Source organism: Oncorhynchus clarkii, chromosome 18 (assembly GCF_045791955.1).
Source record: "Oncorhynchus clarkii lewisi isolate Uvic-CL-2024 chromosome 18, UVic_Ocla_1.0, whole genome shotgun sequence".
NCBI classification, from domain to species: domain Eukaryota; kingdom Metazoa; phylum Chordata; class Actinopteri; order Salmoniformes; family Salmonidae; genus Oncorhynchus; species Oncorhynchus clarkii.
In genome coordinates, this window is record NC_092164.1 from 33,547,230 (window position 1) to 33,562,113 (window position 14,884).

General features: G+C 41.3%; 1 protein-coding gene across 2 annotated transcripts in view; it reads right to left on the minus strand.

Annotated features, from left to right (window-relative positions):
• Positions 1-285: 285 nt before the first annotated feature.
• The window catches only part of LOC139373406 (ATPase phospholipid transporting 9B), a 58,541-nt gene continuing 43,942 nt past the window's right edge, over positions 286-14,884 (minus strand). Inside the window, exons 18-30 of one of the 2 annotated variants that reach the window (XM_071113869.1) lie at positions 14,022-14,105; positions 13,594-13,764; positions 13,263-13,361; positions 13,052-13,141; positions 10,546-10,690; positions 10,142-10,206; positions 9,830-9,985; positions 9,680-9,744; positions 9,418-9,526; positions 9,189-9,246; positions 4,590-4,793; positions 4,106-4,138; positions 292-3,705 (exon numbers count right to left, since the gene is read on the minus strand). In XM_071113869.1, coding sequence (XP_070969970.1) covers positions 3,569-3,705; positions 4,106-4,138; positions 4,590-4,793; positions 9,189-9,246; positions 9,418-9,526; positions 9,680-9,744; positions 9,830-9,985; positions 10,142-10,206; positions 10,546-10,690; positions 13,052-13,141; positions 13,263-13,361; positions 13,594-13,764; positions 14,022-14,105 — 1,416 coding nt within the window. In that variant the 3' untranslated portion in view covers positions 292-3,568. Of the gene's footprint in view, positions 3,706-4,105; positions 4,139-4,589; positions 4,794-9,188; positions 9,247-9,417; positions 9,527-9,679; positions 9,745-9,829; positions 9,986-10,141; positions 10,207-10,545; positions 10,691-13,051; positions 13,142-13,262; positions 13,362-13,593; positions 13,765-14,021; positions 14,106-14,884 lie in introns of both variants that reach the window. The other variant, XM_071113870.1, reaches the window with a different exon arrangement.

Here is a 14,884-nt window from a genome sequence, read left to right on the forward strand (position 1 = left end):
TCCGACTTCAACTGTCCATTTGATGCAGTCCAGGAGCCAAGATGATTTTGGATGTTAATCTATGGCAGGACCCAAAGGGCTTAAATGTTCGATGTCTACCCTTACTAAGGACTTAGACTTGGCCTGTGACGTAGTGTCCCCATAAGTGACAGAACACTGAGCCAATCACAGCGCAATGCTCCTATTTTCTGCTGGCCTGCCCCACCACCACAGAAAGCACTGAGCTAGGCTGAAACACCTGCATTTTGGAGCCGCCTTACTCAAGTAAGAAAAAAAAAGACCATGTTTGTATGTAGCTTTATTAACTCAATGATATATCTTTTTTACATTGTTTGCAAACTTCATGTGTGACAAGTATTAATGCCAAAATAACATGCAAAATTGTCAAGACCCCACTCCCCAAAAATATATATAGATCATTTATTTTGTTGCTAAAAATGTAGGGCTCAAAACAGGTGGGACCCTGAATGATGGTTGCCACTGATTCTGATCTACTTTCTTTCCGGCTGTCTTTTTAGCCATTTATGAATGCATTTCTATGGGCTAAAGTAGTAAAGGACAAATTCAAGATGATATAAAATAAAAAATAAAATAAAATATTTTATACCTTAAGGTTGTTAAGCAATCACACCATATGAAGCAATTATTTGTTAAAATGTCAATTTATTGCTCATTAATCAATAGTAATACCATAAATTGCAGTCCTCAACAGATTAAACCTGTATAACACCATACAAACAGAGCATAAGTATCAACAGAAAACACATCGTTAGACAATTGGGATCAAGTTAACTTAAAAAATATATATTTGTATTACAATGACAGCCATGTCCATACTTCACTCATAAATAAACACAACAGCCCAGTCTCATACAGCGTTGCCGTGTACAGTATGGTTGCCACAATTCTATTCAGACTATTCAGGACATACAGGAATGATTTACCTGAGTTCAACTCAAATGGGATACAAAAACATGGCAACCTCTTCCACAGAGAAATATACAACACTTACTGTACAGACAAAGACAATCAGGAAAATAGATCAGTGTAAGCATCGTGATACATATATTCAATTGTGTTTGGACTAGGCATTTATATCTAACTAAACACACACTCACATGGCAAGAATGATAAAACTCATTCCCCCAAACCGCTGTCAGGTTTCGTCTTTGCATCCATAGCAGGGTGAAGTCAGCTTCATCTCAAGCCCAGAAGACATGATCAGAGGTTAATAAAGATACTGTCATATTAGTAATTGTCAGAGGATGCCTACAAAACTACAGCCTTAATATTCTGTGGTTGTTTAAGATTGAGAAAGAACAGTGGTCATTGTGAAATATTGTCAGAAGTGAGTGGTTACAGCAAGGTATATATATCCCTTGTGGTCAAGCTGCTGGCCCAGGAGATCTTTCAAATAAGAAACAGAATACTCTAGCTAGTCTATCTGATCCTGTGATTGACAAATCGGAGCTATGAAAGCCGTTTTCCAAACGCAACAATCAAACAATGAGGCACAAACGCAAACTGGCATGTCCAGCAACCAGGGCTGGCAGCCAATGACAAATACACATCCCGATAGCGTAATACACTGTGTTCAAGGCCAGGATGCAAGGAATACAATTGCCTAAATCATAACTATGGAGTGCTGGTTTCTACTCTCAGGAATTCATGAAGATATTTTATATGATATTCAGCATCTGGAAATGTAAAGGACTTATTGTACAAAGAGAGAACATCCAAAGCAAGTTGGGTGTTTTTCCCAGAAAAATAATTTGCACTTTTATTTGCAAAATGTAGCTTATTTTGGTTAATGTACGTTTTCCCTATGCACACTACCGGTTAAAAGGTTTAGAACACCTACTCATTCAACGGTTGTTCTTTATTTTTACTATTTTCTACATTGTAGAATAATAGTGAAGACATCAAAACTATGAAATAACACATATGGAATCATCTAGTAACCAAAAAAGTGTTAAACAAATCCAAATATATTTTATATTTGAGATTCTTAGCATTCTCTCAACCAGCTTCATGAGGTAGTCACCTGGAATGCATTTCAATAAACAGGTGTGCCTTGTTTAAAGTTAAATTGTTGAATTCTTTCCTTCTTAATGCGTTTGAGCCAATCAGTTGTGCTGTGACAAGGTAGGGGGGTTTACAGAAGATAGCCCTATTTGGTAAAAAACAAAGTCCATATGATGGCAAGAACAGCTCAAATAAGACTAGAGAAAATACAGTCCATCATTACTTTAAGACATGAAGGTCTGTCAACGCGGAAAATGTCAAGAGTTAGTTCTGCTGCAGAGGATAAGTTCCTTATAGTCACCAGTCTCAGAAACTGCAGCCCAAATAAAAGCTTCACAGAGTTCAAGTAACAGACATCTCAACGGTGTGGGTGAACGCGGTGTGGGTGAACGGATGATCTCCGCATGTGTATTTCCCACCGTGACGCACGGAGGAGGAGGTGTGATGGTGCTTTGCTGGTGATACTGTCCGTGATTTATTTAGAATTCAAGGCACATCTAACCAGCATGGCTACCACAGCATTCTGCAGTGATACGCCATCCCATCTGGTTTGCGCTTAGTGCCACTATCATTTGTTTTTCAACAGGACAATGACCCAACACACCTCCAAGGCTGTGTAAGCACTATTTTGCCAAGAAGGAGAGTGATGAAGTGCTGCATCAGATGGCCTGGCAATCCCCCGACCTCAACCAAATTAAGATGGTTTGGGATGAGTCGGACAGCAGAGTGAAGGAAAAGCAGCCAACAAGTGCTCAGCATGTGGGAACTCCCAAGACTGTTGGAACAGCATTCCAGGTGAAGCTGGTTGAGAGAATGCCAAAAGTGTGCAAATCTGTCATCAAGGCAAAGGGTGGCTATTTGAAGAATATCAAATAGAGAAATATATTTGTTACTACATGATGCCACATGTGTTATTTCATAGTGTTGATGTCTTCACTATTATGCTACAATGTTGAAAAATGTAAAAGAAAGAAAAACCCTGACCGTTATTGTAAGTACAGTTAAGAGTCAGGGTACAGTAGTAAAATGGTGCACGCGTTAAGTTCGTAGGAATCAAAGTTGTAAATCAAAAATTAAACCATCATACTGGCATCTCTACTCAGCACAGAGATGAATAAAGTTGAATAAAACACTTTTTAATGCAGAACTACATATACAAAAAGTTCAACGCAGAAACCATTGTCATCAAGTTATAAAAATTTAAAAAAGACACTTGAAGCAATTGGGTTGGAAGTGCAGAAGGCAAATTGACCCGAGCCTTCCAGTCCAGTGCCTCAAAGGGTTATTTGTTCTGTTTTTACCCCTTCCCTGTCCCTTTTTAGCATTTGTGTGGCGCTGTCTTTACAAGTATTACCACATTCCAGTGACATGAATCCATACAATACTCTACTCATGTTGTTGCTTCTAGTGACCTCTTTAGGTTCCCTGTCTGTCAATCACTGTGGACCAGTTCAAAAAGCGCTGAAAAGAAAGGTTGGAATCATAGAGAGCATGAGACAGATAATTAGGGGAGTTGTGTGAGCAGGATAGAGCTTAAAATGGCTCATGAGGACAGCTTGGAGTAGCTGGGTGGTGAGAACTTGCGCTTCAGGTATTTGATGATATAGAGAGGGAGACAGCTGACGACGGTGATCACTGACACCTTCCAAAGGAAGGCTGGTGTCGTGATGAAGCCCAGGTCTGGGATAAAAAAAACAAACACAGGTTAGAAATCTGTCCAAATAACGGCACAAACAATATGTGCAAGGCACTAACATGTTGATATACATACATTTATTATCACTTTATTCAAAATATTTGGTTGATAATTATGGATCCATGCTATCTGTTTAAAAGAGCTTTTGCACACATGCCTGGAATGAGACATCACTGAGTGGAATGGTAAAACAATATAAGTAGCAGGAAAATATGCTCAATACGTCACATCAAATATGGCTGCAAAAGGCATGGTCAGAGTCTGGTCACTAAAGGAATGTGAACCGTGCTGAGCAGTCACAGCACGGTCAAAAACAGTGATGAGAGGAGAGTGTGAAAAGGAAGTGGAAGAGAAGAGGTAGCGTTTCCAGTGCTGCACACCTACCCAGAAATGCTCCAAAGGACACTCTGCCTATGCCTGTCCCAAGGACACATACAGTAGCAAAAGAGAGAGGATGAGCAGAGAGAGAGAGAGACCAAATGAGTGCATGAGAGAGAAAAAAACAGGGAAAGTAATACAGGAGCGAGCGAGGAAGAAGGGGAGAGGGAGAGAAAAGATGGCAGACACGAACAAAGCACAGACCTCCAAGGTTTAATTGGGTTAACTCATAAACATAAGTGCATCAAACTAAAACACACAAGCTGTAGTGCAAAGGGTGAGACTGTTCCACTACAAGATTAAAGTGTTCGTAAAAAACTGCCCTCCACATAACAAAAAGCAAAGAGCAACATCAAATAATTTTCCCTCAACACTTATCAGCACAATAGCAAACAGCATAATACTTGTTGTTTTTTTACTTTGGCCCTAAGGGGATAAATAACATTTAATTTAGTTGTTTTTTCCCCTCAGGTAAACAACATTTGCTTACCGAAGTACTCATTGAGGAAGGCAAGCGAGGCTATGTAGCAGCCCAGACTGAGGAACTCTGCTAGCACCATGAGCCAGTGCCAGGTACGGATGTTGAGCGCCACCATGAGCAGCTCGGTGAGGATCAGCGCAGTGAAGGAGATGGCCACCACGTGCACAAACTCAGACTCAAACAACACCAGTGCGCCGTACATCAGGATGCCACCTGGGGGCGCCACGAAAAAGTGTTAGTGACGTAGTACTGGTTGAGTAACAGGTTAACTTCATTGGCTGTTGGCGAGGGGTTCCGCTACCAGACAGGTTAACCAGCTTGAGAAATAAACTAGAGAATGATCAACTAGAATGAATTCTAGTCATCAACTACAATCAAATTGTTTCTAGTTAATAACAATAAGACCTAACATAAAATGTACAGGCTTATTCTTTTAGGGAACCAAATATGACAAGTACATTAGGCCTTTGTTTTGGTTTACTTCTTAAGTTACTTTGATCCCCATTGCTAACTGAAAGTCTGTTATTCAAAATATGTATTAGGATTCAAGTAAGTCTTAAGACACAGGATCTGACTCAATTACAGTATGTATGAGGGCAAACAGACAATAGGTCCAAGTGTATCCAAAAACCAACCAGGTAAACCACTGAGTACTGTAGCTTGACACTCATTCATCAGTTCTATAGTGGTGCCTACTGTATTTTGATAGCCTTTCATTTAATTATAACACGCCGCAAATTGAGCTTAATGGCCTATTACTGATCACATAATTGCCTTTTCCATACAGTCTACATACAGTGCATTCCTGGGAGTTAAACTCTGTAATAAATTAAAACCGACGATCGTGGCCTGATATTTTTTCTCCCCCCTCATATCTCCCTGTTTTTCATTGGACTTTGGTAATAGACCTTTAATTAAAAAACGAGAGCTGTCAGGAAGTGACGCTTCAGTGAGAACATAGATCTTTCTCAATACGCTGCATGGCTTAGCGATTACAGAAATATCGATTTACTGGACAGACAAAAGCCTGCGTGTAACTGCAGATGATGCTTGGAAACCTAAGCTACTGAGAAACAGGACTGTCTGAGAGTCAGGGAGCCAGGGGACTGACGGTATCGCACATGGTAAAAATGATGAAATATAAGTGTGGTGCCTGGACGGTCAGTAATAAAAGGTGTTTAAGCTGCGCTTCGTTCAGGTTGCTTTCAGAAGAGCTGCCAAACTGTGCGGATGGATCATTTGGATATAAGAGTTGTGCACCTGGCCAACATCTTCATAATATCCAAAATGTTTAGAAGCACCCTCCCCTGTGTGTTAGTATCCGTCATCTTCATAATATCCATCATGTTTAGAAGCACCCTCCCCTGTGTGTTAGTATCCATCATCTTCATAATATCCATCATGTTTAGAAGCACCCTCCCCTGTGTGTTAGTATCCATCATGTCCATCATGTTTAGAAGCACCCTCCCCTGTGTTAATATCCATCATCTTCATATTATCCATCATGTTTAGAAACACCCTCCCCTGTGTGTTAGTATCCATCATCGTCATAATATCCATAATGTTTAGAAGCATCCTCCCCTGTGTGTTAGCATCCATCGTCTTCATAATATCCATCATGTTTAGTAGCAACCTCCCCTGTGTTAGTATCCATCATCTTCATAATATCCATCATGTTTAGAAGCACCCTCCCCTGTGTGTTAGTATTGATCATCTTCATAATATCCATGTTTAGAAGCACCCTCCCCTGTGTGTTAGTATCCATCATCTTCATTAATATCCATCATGTTTAGAAGCACCCTCCCCTGTGTGTTAGTATCCATCATCTTCATAATATCCATCATGTTTAGAAGCACCCTCCCCTGTGTGTTAATATCGATCATCTTCATAATGTCCATCATGTTTAGAAGCACCCTCCCCTGTGTGTTAGTATCGATCATCTTCATAATGTCCATCATGTTTAGAAGCACCCTCCCCTGTGTGTTATTATGCATCATCTTCATAATATCCATCATGTTTAGAAGCACCCTCCCCTGTGTGTTAGTATCCATCATCTTCATAATATCCATCATGTTTAGAAGCACCCTCCCCTGTGTTAATATCCATCATCTTCATAATATCCATCATGTTTAGAAACACCCTCCCCTGTGTGTTAGTATCCATCATCGTCATAATATCCATGTTTAGAAGCATCCACCCCTGTGTGTTAGTATCCATCGTCTTCATAATATCCATCATGTTTAGTAGCAACCTCCCCTGTGTTAGTATCCATCATCTTCATAATATCCATCATGTTTAGAAGCACCCTCCCCTGTGTGTTAGTATTGATCATCTTCATAATATCCATGTTTAGAAGCACCCTCCCCTGTGTGTTAGTATCCATCATCTTCATTAATATCCATCATGTTTAGAAGCACCCTCCCCTGTGTGTTAGTATCCATCATCTTCATAATATCCATAATGTTTAGAAGCACCCTCCCCTGTGTGTTAATATCGATCATCTTCATAATGTCCATCATGTTTAGAAGCACCCTCCCCTGTGTGTTAGTATCGATCATCTTCATAATGTCCATCATGTTTAGAAGCACCCTCCCCTGTGTGTTATTATGCATCATCTTCATAATATCCATCATGTTTAGAAGCACCCTCCCCTGTGTGTTAGTATCCATCATCTTCGTAATGTCCATCATGTTTAGAAGCACCCTCCCCTGTGTGTTAGTATCGATCATCTTCATAATGTCCATCATGTTTAGAAGCACCCTCTCCTGTGTGTTAGTATCCATCATCTTCATAATATCCATAATGTTTAGAAGCACCCTCCCCTGTGTGTTAATATCCATCATCTTCATTAATATCCATCATGTTTAGAAGCACCCTCCCCTGTGTGTTAGTATCCATCATCTTCATAATTATCCATCATGTTTAGAAGCACCCTCCCCTGTGTGTTAGTATCCATCATCTTCATAATGTCCATCATGTTTAGAAGCACCCTCACCCGTGTGTTAGTATCCATCATCTTCATAATTATCCATCATGTTTAGAAGCACCCTCCCCTGTGTGTTAGTATCCATCATCTTCGTAATGTCCATCATGTTTAGAAGCACCCTCCCCTGTGTGTTAGTATCGATCATCTTCATAATGTCCATCATGTTTAGAAGCAACCTCCCCTGTGTGTTAGTATCCATCATCTTCATAAGGTCCATCATGTTTAGAAGCACCCTCCCCTGTGTGTTAGTATCGATCATCTTCATTAATATCCATAATGTTTAGAAGCACCCTCCCCTGTGTGTTAGTATCCATCATCTTCATTAATATCCATCATGTTTAGAAGCACCCTCCCCTGTGTGTTAATATCCATCATCTTCATAATATCCATCATGTTTAGAAGCACCCTCCCCAGTGTGTTAATATCCATCATCTTCATTAATATCCATCATGTTTAGAAGCACCCTCCCGTGTTAGTATCCATCATCTTCATAATATCCATAATGTTTAGAAGCACCCTCCCCTGTGTGTTAGTATCCATCATCTTCATAATGTCCATCATGTTTAGTAGCACCCTCCCCTGTGTTAATATCCATCATCTTCATAATATCCATCATGTTTAGAAACACCCTCCCCTGTGTGTTAGTATCCATCATCGTCATAATATCCATAATGTTTAGAAGCATCCTCCCCTGTGTGTTAGTATCCATCATCTTCATAATATCCATCATGTTTAGTAGCACCCTCCCCTGTGTGTTAGTATCCATCATCTTCATAATATCCATTTTATTTAGAAGCACCCTCCCCTGTGTGTTAGTATCCATCATCTTCATAATGTCCATCATGTTTAGAAGCACCCTCCCATGTGTGTTAATATCCATCATCTTCATTAATATCCATCATGTTTAGAAGCACCCTCCCCTGTGTGTTAATATCCATCATCTTCATAATATCCATCATGTTTAGAAGCACCCTCCCCTGTGTGTTAGTATCTATGATCTTCATAAATTCCATCATGTTTAGAAGCACCCTCTCCTGTGTGTTAGTATCCATCATGTCCATCATGTTTAGAAGCACCCTCCACTGTGTGTTAGTATCCATCATCTTCATAATATCCATAATGTTTAGAAGCACCCTCCCCTGTGTGTTAGTATCCATCATCTTCATTAATATCCATCATGTTTAGAAGCACCCTCCCCTGTGTGTTAGTATCCATCATCTTCATAATGTCCATAATGTTTAGTAGCACCCTCCCCTGTGTGTTAGTATTCATCATCTTCATTAATATCCAGCATGTTTAGAAGCACCCTCCCCTGTGTGTTAGTATCCATCATCTTCATAATGTCCATAATGTTTAGTAGCACCCTCCCCTGTGTGTTAGTATCCATCATCTTCATAATATCCATAATGTTTAGAAGCACCCTCCCCTGTGTGTTAGTATCCATCATCTTCATAATATCCATAATGTTTAGAAGCACCCTCCCCTGTGTGTTAGTATCCATCATCTTCATTAATATCCATCATGTTTAGAAGCACCCTCCCCTGTGTGTTAGTATCCATCGTTAGATTTCCAGGTGTACAGTTCTAACTCAGAAAGCTGCAGTATCCTGTCAATTCTCTTACCTTGGTAAATACTGATCAACACCCAAATGAGAAAAGTCTTGAAAGACAAGGAACGACCCTAGAAGAAGAGAAAAATACAGAATTGCAGACATCATAATCTAATTCCTGTCAAACCACAAAACACAACTTTTGAATTCACGTTAACCTGTTAAACCCTTAATGAAAATAGAGTAAATTGACCATCCATTCCCCGTCAGCCTGTATTATATAGGAGAGGTTGCCATTTTACCTTGGTGAGGTCTTTGTAAAGCTCAGGGTACAGCAGGGCCATCTCTGGCTTCACGTCCTGGTCCAGCACCAGGGAAAATACAGGGAACATCGTGTAGATGGTAGAATACCTGCACAGAAGGGGAGAACACAGGACTGAGGTAATACAGAACACTGGACCAGTGCATCAATAGAAAGGGTCTCACCACCTCATGTTTAGATGCATGCACATACTGTACGCACCAATGGAAACAATTGCAGTAGAAATATAGACAACCACATACCCAACCATGAGAAAACCCTGGTACAAAGGGACTGATGCAAAGTAGAAAATGGAGGAAAACACTGCCTGCAAAGAGGGAGAGATGAGACACATTTCATTCAAGTCCTTCCATATTCAGTACTAGTAACATAAACATGTTCAGGTATGTTACCTGCATGGTTGATATGATCATGCCTCGGTGCATGACAAACTGGCCCAGGGCTGCTGAACGCTTGTAGCTGTTCCTGCCGTGGACCATGAGCAGCCGGCCAATGTGCTTAAACTGAGTGATGGAGAAATCTGCCGCCAGGGATGCCTGCTTCCCCTCCTGCATGGGGAGAGCATAAGTGTGTAATGTTACTCTACGGAAGGACACACCCCCATAACCGACTCAATACGGCACCCATAACAGGTTTAGCATTTGATTTGACTATTTAACGTTATAATATGTGGATAGGATAAGAGGAGTGATATGGGTTGTTACCTTTCCTTCAATGCCGATGCCACAGTCTGCTGCCTGGATCATACTGACATCATTACCTCCATCACCTGGGAGAGCCACAGGCTCAATAATATTATGTAAAAGAGCCATATGGAAATAAGGCTTAGGCCCCAGGATGATGACAGAACAATGTTAACAATGATGCTTGTGCTGTTTGATTGCCATCTTGTGGACATAATAGGTGTGTGTACCTTCTCGTACTGGGTCTAGTTTCTTCTTTTTCAATTAGTGAGGTATATTACTGGTAGGAATTTTCTACAATTGACTTATTTAATCATTTAGCATTCATTGTACACAGATCATTGTAGCAGTTGTGTCTGATACAAAGGATGAGAGTGGTTAGTTGTTATGCATCTGGGTCTTGCCCAGGGTGCAAAGGGGCTCACCTATGGCACAGGTTCTGTTGGCTGTGTGCTGCTTGAGAAGGTGGACAATCTGGGCTTTCTGAGTGGGGGAGCAGCGACAGCAGACTACTGCTGGACACTGACACGCCAGCTCCACAAACTCATGCTCATAGTACCGCAGACACACCTGTGGGAAGAGAAATATACTGACACGCCAGCTCCACAAGCTCATGCTCATAGTACCGCAGACACACCTGTGGGAAGAGAAACATACTGACACGCCAGCTCCACAAACTCATGCTCATAGTACCGCAGACACACCTGTGGGAAGATAAACATATCGATTTGGAAAATGCAAACACATCCGGACCCACACAAGCACATTTACATAATTAAGTATTTACTGTACCATCTCTTCAGATCCATTATCATTATTTTTTATACCTTTTATTTAACTACGTAAGTCAGTTAAGAACAAATTCTTATTTACAATGACGGCCTAGGAACAGTGGGTTAACTGCCTTGTTCAGGGGGTAGAACGACAGATTTTTACCTTGTCAGCTCAAGGATTATATCCAGCAACCTTTCGGTCACTAGTCCAACACTCTAACCACTAGGCTACCTGTCGCCCTGTCAATCAATGGTGTTATAATTAAGCAACAAGGCCAGAGAGGGTGTTCAGCCAAGGGCTGTTCTTCTGCACAATGCATAGTGCCTGGATACAGCCCTTAGCCGTGGTATATTGGCCATATACCATAAATCCCAGAGGTGTCTTATTGCTATTATAAACTGGTTACCAATGTAATTAGAGCAGTAAAAATACATATTTTGTCATACCCGTGGTATACGGTCTGATATACAGTGAGGGGAAAAAGTATTTGATCCCCTGCTGATTTTGTACGTTTGCCCACTGACAAAGAAATGATCAGTCTATCATTTTAATGGGATGGTTTATTTGAACAGTGAGAGACAGAATAACAAAAAACAAATCCAGAAAAATGTATGTCAAAAATGTTATAAATTGATTTGCATTTTAATTAGGGAAATTAGTATTTGACCACCTCTCAATCAGAGAGATTTCTGGCTTCCAGGTGTCTTTTATACAGGTAACTAGCTGAGATTAGGAGCACACTCTTAAAGGGAGTGCTCCTAATCTCACCTGGTTACCTGTATAAAAAGACACCTGTCCACAGAAGCAATCAATCAGATTCCAAACTCTCCACCATGGCCAAGACCAAAGAGCTCTCCAAGGATGTCAGGGACAAGATTGTAGATCTACACAAGGCTGGAAAGGTCTACAAGACCATCGCCAAGCAGCTTGGTGAGAAGTTGACAACAGTTGGTGCGATTATTCGCAAATGGAAGAAACACAAAAGAACTGTTAATCTCCCTGGGGCTCCATGCAAGATCTCACCTCGTGGAGTTGCAATGATCATGAGAACGGTGAGGAATCAGGCCAGAACTACACGGGAGGATCTTGTCAATGATCTCAAGGCAGCTGGGACCATAGTCACCAAGAAAACAATTGGTAACACACTACGCCGTGAAGGACTGAATCCTGCAGCGCCCGCAAGGTCCCCCTGCTCAAGAAAGCACATATACATGCCCGTCTGAAGTTTGCCAATGAATATCTGAATGATTCAGAGGAAAGTGTTTTGGTCAGATGAGACCAAAATGGAGCTCTTTGGCATCAACTCAACTCGCCGTGTTTGGAGGAGGAGGAATGCTGCCTATGACCCCAAGAACACCATCCCCACCGTCAAACATGGAGGTGGAAACATTATGCTTTGGGGGTGTTTTTTCTGCTAAGGGGACAGGACAACTTCATCGCATCAAAGGGACGATGGACGGGGCCATGTACCGTCAAATATTGGGTGAGAACCTCCTTCCCTCAGCCAGGGTATTGAAAATGGGTCATGGATGGGTATTCCAGAATGACAATGACCCAAAACACACGGCCAAGGCAACAAAGGAGTGGCTCAAGAAGAAGCACATTAAGGTCCTGGAGTGGCCTAATCCCATAGAAAATCTGTGGAGGGAGCTGAAGGTTCGAGTTGCCAAACGTCAGCCTCGAAACCTTAATGACTTGGAGAAGATCTGCAAAGAGGAGTGGGACAAAATCCCTCCTGAGATGTGTGCAAACCTGGTGGCCAACTACAAGAAACATCTGATCTCTGTGATTGCCAACAAGGGTTTTGCCACCAAGTACTAAGTCATGTTTTGCAGAGGGGTCAAATACTTATTTCCCTCATTAAAATGCAAATCAATTTATAACATTTTTGACATGCATTTTTCAGGATTTTTTTGTTGTTATTCTGTCTCTCACTGTTCAAATAAACCTACCATTAAAATTATAGACTGATAATTTCTGTCAGTGGGCAAACGTACAAAATCAGCAGGGGATCAAGTACTTTTTTCCCTCACTGTACCACGGCTGTTAGCCAATCAGCATTCAGGGCTCAAACCACTCAGTTTGTGTTTTTTTTTGGCTGCATCTACATTACAATCTGCTTTGAGAGGTCTGTGAGAAGTGTTTGTGCTGTAGTACCTCCAAGGAGTCTCCAGAGATGACCAGAGCACAGTCGTGTTTCCTTCTGAAGGCATTGAGCTCCAGATGGGCCTCTCCTCTGTTGGAGACCTGCTCGAGAGCCAGGCAATACAATTAGTGGAAGGACAGATACAGGACCATTTCTTCATCCCTTTAGCACTCATCAAGTGACAGATTATTATCTTAAAATGAAAAAGAAAGAGAAGCGTACCGATCTGAATACATGAATATCTTGGCTTCTGGACACCAAATGGGAGCTTTTAGCGATACAAGTAGCTGTCTCCAGCTTATCCCCGGTAAGCATCCATATCTGAAGAGATAACAAAACCATGACATGGAATCAGTGACAGCATTAAAAGCACCATTTTACCGTATTTCATATTATACAAGGACTAGTCAGATTCTGGTATGACATGGAATACGTCTTTTTCACAGCTAAAACATTATACCGTACATGGAAAGGACAGCGCAATATAAATGCAGCCAACATATAACAAGTTCACAGGTGTAGTAAAACACAGAAGAATAGTGTGGTCTCACACCTTGATCCCAGCGTTTCTGAGGAGCTCCAGGGTTGGCCTGACGTCAGCCTGTAGTTGGTCCTCAACCCCAGTCAAACACAGAAGCTCCATCTCCCTCTCCAGACTCTCTACCACTGCTGACACCTTCAGAGCCCGGTCATGGATACTCAGCTTGGCCTGGTTGTAACGGTTCTACACAGAGGGAAAGATAGTCAGTCAGTGAGGGAGGCAGAGATGAGAAAGGAAGTGATAATGAAAGAGATAGGGAGGTAGAAATCCAGTCAAAGGGAGAAAATCAGAGAGAAATAAATAACCGTTGCAAAAGTGTGTAGCGCATAGGGCAAAAGAGGAAAGGAAATAAGTGGAATGAGGGCAAGTTGGCAGCTCATTCGATTTGAAGATTATTTTCAATTCAGCAGGACATTAAGGAGGGACATTATGTTTTGCACCTCAAAGTCTGTATACTGCTCTTCAGACAGAGATTTCTTAGCCACCACCAGGGTCCGAAGCCCTTCCCTGGCCATGTTCCCACACTGAGAACAAAAGAGGGGATAGTTAGGAAAGAGTGATGTAATATGATAAAACCAGAAATTACTGAACATTTGTAGAGACAAACTTACTCTCTAAAGTCCAGTCAGATACATATTTATTAAACAAACACTACGTTTCAACAAATTTCATATGGCATACAGTAGGTTTAACATACGCTGAATAGCATACAGTACAGGGATAGATCATTTCATCTAATTAAGAGTCAGCTGCATCAGAACAGCACGTACAGTCAACCAACAAAGACAGAAATCAATGGGGAATAACGTCGCCTCGGGAGAAAGTTCAGAGGACACAAAACCACATTTTATTGTTTTATATGAAACGCCAATGAGCTGAAAGTGACGCGCTGATTGCTTATTGACATGGTACCCATATAGCACCACTGCTTGGACAGTCTACGGGATATTACAGTCAATGGAACATCATTAACACCATTGTTAGGAATATGACATACTGGATGCGTCCCAAATGGCACCTTACTCCCTATATAGTGCATTATATTAAACCAACGCCCGGGTCAAAAATAGTGCACTAAATAGGGAATAGGGTGCAATTTGGGACGCATACATTAATGCCTCCTAGGAAAGGAATCCACTTCATGTTGGTCACTAATTAAATCAAAAACAGCCCCTGGTCCTAAATGACTCAATATTGCCAATACAATTATGAACATACAGTATTGCACACCCAGTCATGGGTGGGCCTGTTGATCTTGTGATGAATGAATGTCCTGGTTAACAACAGAGGTAATTATCCTGCA